We start from the raw sequence: 6,000 nt of genomic DNA, 5'->3' as shown, positions 1-6,000 counted from the left end.
TAATTAGACTTGGAACAAGTACACCTGGAACAGAGACTGTTCCTTGAGTCTCTGATACCATATATTATTTCTCATATATTTTATTTTGAAAATAAAAATATATACACATGACTGAAAAATACAGACGTGAGCCAAGAGTAACATAGAAGGAGCTGCCACCATGTACACCTCACTCTAGTCACCTGAACTACCTGTTAACAACCAGGTACCACAGAGGACAACCGAGTTTCTTACATTCCCACCTTTCCTCCACCCTCAGCCAATTATAGGAATGCCATGATTTTAGTTTCTTTCTTAGTTATCATTGAAATTGTAAGTAACTATAGAATATAAATATTTATATATATATATATATATTTTGTTGATCCAATACAATAGAATCTTGTGACTTTCCTCTTGTAGGAAGTATATTATCACTGTGAATTCACACACACATTTTGTTGTTCTATGGGTATATACACATTTGTTCTTTAGCTCTCTATTTTCTTGAAGTTTCTATTCCTTTTCTTCTCTCTTTCTATTTAAAATTAAATTGTCTCCTTTTATCACATCCTTAACATCTTCCCTCATTTCTAACCTCCCATCTGAAAAGTCACTGCTGGATGCCTTCCTTTTTCCTGTTCCCACCTAACCAACATCTCTCTAGGCCTGGGATGGAGCTGTCATTTCAAGGGCTTTCATAACTGCCTCCCTGGGTTTTTACATGTCAAATGCTCTTTCACTACTGCAACTCGGTGACTCATCTCCCAGAGAGCTAACCACTTTTCTTATGGTTCATTTTTTTAGTTGTATGTGCTTTTGAAATATTTTGTAGATTCTGTCTTCCATTTTTTGATAGTTACACATTTTAAGAGAATTTCAAGCTGTCTTTCCTAATCTCAGAATTTTCTTATTATCTTCCTAAATTTTGTTACTTTCTATGGATGCAATATTTTATACTTCTTTGAGACTACAGGGAGCATGCATTCTGAAATTTCCTTGAACGGAGGGCATGGGGTCAGAAGGAAAAAGGAACTTAAAGACTCGTTTCTCTGGAGGTGAGTTGTGTGTTTGATCATATATGTCTTTTATTTTTTGCAGTTTTAAAAACTGTTGAACACTCATGTTTGCCTGTGCAATTAGTACTTAGGCTGAAATAGGGATGTTTACAAGCTCATTTCACATTGGGACAAGAGGAGCTGGCCATCAATCCAGGGGTCTACACATGGGAAGGATGATTTCCTCTGGGAATCCCTAAGCTTCCTTGTTTCCTCTGCAGTAACCTTCACCTTCAGTTGTCCTGCTGCTGCCTTGGCATGGCGATGCTCTTCCTCCACTTGCAATCTGACTTGCACAACCATGGACATTGTGCTCATGGCTTTTCCCTTCTCTTTGTCTTAAAGAGAGACAATGCAACCCATTTCTCTACTGTGATGGAACCAGAATGTTCATATTAGAACTTGAACATCATTTCCTCTACATCAGAGGGCACGTAAGATTCTGCATGTAAGAGGAAATATCAGAAAATAGACACAAGGACAGGAAAGTCACTTTGACCTATAAAGGTCCTCAGGGGTAGCCGGGTACTATGTTAGATGGTCACTCTTCTGTGCAGAAGGAAGGACTGTGTGAGCCTTCCTCTCATGCCTGTTCTGTTTATGAGCTCAGTGCCAACTTAATTCTCATTGTACAGCCTCATAAATTAGGAAAAGAAAAAAATCTGCCTTCTCAGACCTCCTGCTCATCCATATTCTAAGCTTCAGACGGTGATTCCTTATTTAAAAACAGCTTCGTTGAAGTGTGATTGGCATACGGTAAACTGCACATGTGCAGATAGAAGAACTGGTGGTTTTCTCCATGTGAGTATTTCATTCACCGAAAGACCAGAAGTGCAATGAAGGTCATGAAAACATACCTTCCTCCCCGCAATAACAATCTCTCTCTGGCCAATCTCAGATCACAGATTTGCTTCTTTGACTAAAATTTAGCAGGTATTTTATAGAATTACATGTAAATAGAGTATGTACTTGGGTCTATGTGCATCATTCTGATCTGGCTTCTTTTACTTAGCAGAACCACTTTCAGAGTCACTCTGTTCTGAGTGCATAAACAGTCCATTCCTTTTCATGCTGAACCACATGCCATGGTGTGGATGTGCCACAGCTTGTTCACCCTTCTTCTGTGTATGGGCATTTGGGAGCTCCTGGTTTGGGAACATTGTGTATAAGGATGTCTTGAAAATGTATTTATGTATGTAGCCTGTAAATTTGCCTTCATTTCTCATCGTTCATTCCTAGGAGTGCAGTGGCCACATCATGTCATGGTAGGTCTGCTTCGACCTTGCTAAGGAACCACTGACCCTTGTGCTAAGTGTTTGGTCCATTCCCTGATTTCTGTCTTGCTCCATCTGATTTAGTCATACTAACATCTTGTCTCCTTCACCCTCAAGGGCAATAACTTCTTAGCATACCACCCTTCCTTTACACTTGGAATCACCAGCTCCTTCTCCATGTCATGGCTTTGATTCCCTCACTAAAGTTGCCTTCTGTGACCCATGTGTAACACATTGCCCTTGAAACATCCTATGTATGAGAGGGTTTTGGGATAAGAGAGTGTTCCTGATGAGTATCAAATACCCACAATAGCTCTGAATGGAAGAAAGATGACTGGGTGTGTCTTGTCACCCCTTGTCCCTGGAGCTCATCTTCATTGATAGAAAGAAGACTGGGTGTGGCCTGGACATGTGTTGAAGTGACTCACCAACTTTTTCTAAATGACAACTGGAGACCTGGCAAGGGGTTGGAACCTGAAGTTACTTGGAAGCTGTGTGATTGAAAGTGAGTCACTCAATCACCCTATCCTGGCCTTTTTCTCTACATGTTGGACTACCCATACCTGGCAGAGTTACTGTGAGTTCACCTGAGCAAGTCATCTGCACATAGTGGTGCTCAGAAAATGTTAATTTCCCTTTATTTAAGTGGAACAATGCATGGATATTATATGTGAGGTCTGGATTACAAAAGAGCAAGATGCAGAAGACCTTGTAAACCCTGAGTAGACATCACTGATCACTGGGTGTCTGGATAGGCAGAATAGAAAAAGTGACCTGTAGCTTGAAATGGCCAGTCGGTGTGTTATAGATATTTAAACAGGCATCAGTGGGGCAGGAGAGGGATTATTTTATACCCACTAGAATGTCCTTTTTTTTTTTTTTTTTGGTAAAAGGGAGAGTTGGAGTGTTTGTGGAGAAAACAGAACCCTTGTGTGTTGCTGGTGAGAATGTGAAATGATGCTGATGGTTGCAAAATAACATAAACATACTTAATGCCACTTACCTATACATGTAAAAATGTTAGATTAGTAAAATTTATGTTATGTTTCTTTTAACACATACAATAAAGGCTTCCTGAGAACTGGTCCTGAAATAGTTCCATGTGGAACAAAACAAGACTCTTCTTTCCTAGAGTGAGTAGGAACCTTTTATTTTTTTCAAACGGAGTCTTGCTCTGTGGCCCAGGCTGGAGTGCAGTGGTGTGGCCTCTGCTCACTGCAGAGCTTTGACTATGGCCCCAACCAGCTAGTGAGACTCGCATTAATTTAGTAAAGATTAATTGACCAAGGCTGAAGTCAACACCACTAAAGGGTAATTGACAGTTTGGACTTCCCAATTAGAAAGCAATCTAGCACTGTACTAAGTCAAAGATTAAACTTAGGACCACATGAGTAAGCAAGCTAGTTAGATAAACACCCCATATTCATTTGTTTCTATTCTAACTTACTTAACTAAAGGGAAAAGGCCATTTTCAGGCAAGTTTATTACTGGGGCTTGTGCCAACCCGCTAGGCCTTGCAAGAAGGCTTGCATCTGCTAATTTTGCCCACCATCTTGACTGAAACCCCACAGATATCAAAGCAACAACAGGAATTTCTAGAGTACAAATTCGTTTCTGTGAAAATTGAAGAAATCATTGATTTCAATTTTAGTGCATACTTCACAATGCTTAATACTTGATAGAGATTAGAAATCTTGAGGTTTACCTTCTTAAATCTGCTTTTTCAAAAGTAAATGAAAATGTGAAATCACATGTTTTTGGTCTATTCATTTTTCTTCACCTTTCGCAACGTGGCACTGCTTTCCATTGACATTTGAAGACAGAGATTAATATATTAAAACATTTCTCACTGTTCTTTTCCCTTTGGCTTTGAGACATTACAAGTGAAATTTCTCATAATTTCAGCAGTGCACACTTTAAATAAGAAGAAAAGGTGATGAGCATCTGGCAATATGGTTGAAAAGTAACAACTCTGGTCTACAGCTCCCAGCAAGATGAAGACAAATGACAGGTGATTTCTGCATTTCCACCTGAGTTACCCAGATCAGGTCACTGGAAGTGGTTAGACATTGAATGCAGCCCACAAAAGGCAAGCAGAAGTAGGGTGAGTGTTGCTTTACTCAGGAAGTGCAAGGAGCTGAAAACTTCCTCCCTTAACCAAGGAAAGCAATTGGGGGCTGTGCTATCAAGCCCATAACCTGCAGTTTTCCATGGTTTTTACAATGCAAAGACCAGGAGATTCCCTAGTGCGCTTTCATAACCACAGACCTGGGTTTCAAGCACAAAACTGGGTGACTGCTTTCACAGATACTGAGCTAGCTGCAAAATAATTTTTGTACCCCAGTGGCATGTGGAACACCAGTGACACAGAACCACTAACCCCTCTGGAAAGGGGCTGAAGCCAGGGAGCTAAGTGGTCTCACTGAGCAGGCCCCAATCCCATGGACAACAGCCAGCTGATATCCAATGTCTTCAAGTTCTCACTACCCACAAAGAAGCCTGAAGTCAACCTAGACTGATCATGGTTGGTTGGGAGAGGGTTGACCACCATTACTGAGACTTGAGCATAAGGATTTCCCCTCAGAGTGTTAAGAAAACTGCCAGGAACTTTGGACTGCATGGAACTCACAGAAGCATGCAAAGCAGCTGTGGCCACATTGGCTTTCTAGATTCCTCCTCACTGGGTAGGGCATCTCTGAAAGAAAGGCAGCAGCCTGAGTCAGGGGCTTATATGTAAAACTCCCATCTCCCTGGGACAGAACACCTGGAAAAAGGGATGGCTGTAAGTGCAACTTCAGCAGACTTAAACATTCCTGCCTGCTTGCTCTGAAGGGAGCAGTGTATCTCCCAGGACAGTGCTCAATCTCTGCACAGGGACAGACTGGCTTTTCAAGTGTGCACCTGATGAATGTGCTTCCTGACTAGAAGACCCCTTCCAGCAGGGGTCAAAAGACACTTCGTACAGAAGAGCTGTGGCTGGCATCAGCCAGGTATCGCACTGGGAGAAATATTCCAATCATTGCTGTTGTGCAACTTCATATGGTGATACCCAGGCAAACAGCATCTGAGGTAGAGAAGCAAACTGTAGCAGATCTGTAGAAGAGAGACCTGACTGTTAGAAGAAAAACTAACAAACAGGAAACAGTAACATCAACATCAACAAAAAGACACTCACACAAAATCCCAATCCAAAGACATTCAGGATCAAAAATCACAGGTAGATAAATCCACGAAAAATAAGGAATAGCCAGCCAAAAGAGCTGAAAATTGAAAAAACTAGAATGCCTCTTCTCCTCCAAATCATTGCAACTCCTCTCCAGCAAGGGCACAAATGTGAATGCAGAATGAGGAAGATGAGTTGGCAGAAGTAGGCTTCAGAAGGTCAGTAATAACAAAATTCTCTGAGCTAAAGGAGTATGTTCTAAATCAATGCAAGGAAGGTAAGAACCTTGATAAAATGTTACATAAGCTGCTAAGTAAAATAACCAGTTTAGAGAAGAACATATGTTAACTCATAGAGCTAAAAAACACAGTGCAAGAAACATTGTGAAGCAAAAACAAGTATTAATAGCTGAATCAATGAAGAGGAAAAAAGAGTATCAGAGATTCAAGATCAACTTAATGAAATAAAGCATGAAGACAAGATTAGAGAAAAATGAAAGAAAAGCAAAAAACAAAGCCTTCAAGTG

The 6,000-nt window shown here is 40.7% G+C and overlaps 1 protein-coding gene across 1 annotated transcript in view; it reads left to right on the top strand.

Moving 5' to 3' along the window:
* Positions 1-991: 991 nt before the first annotated feature.
* The window catches only part of LOC129053299 (glutamate dehydrogenase 1, mitochondrial-like), a 40,195-nt gene continuing 35,186 nt past the window's right edge, over positions 992-6,000 (top strand). The window contains 1 exon segment of the mRNA XM_054545370.1: positions 992-1,037. Within this exon segment, the coding sequence (XP_054401345.1) occupies positions 992-1,037 (46 nt within the window).

This window comes from Pongo abelii, chromosome Y (genome assembly GCF_028885655.2).
Source record: "Pongo abelii isolate AG06213 chromosome Y, NHGRI_mPonAbe1-v2.0_pri, whole genome shotgun sequence".
NCBI classification, from domain to species: domain Eukaryota; kingdom Metazoa; phylum Chordata; class Mammalia; order Primates; family Hominidae; genus Pongo; species Pongo abelii.
The sequence above is the reverse complement of the archived record's forward strand: the minus strand, read 5'-3'. Positions and strand labels throughout refer to the sequence as shown.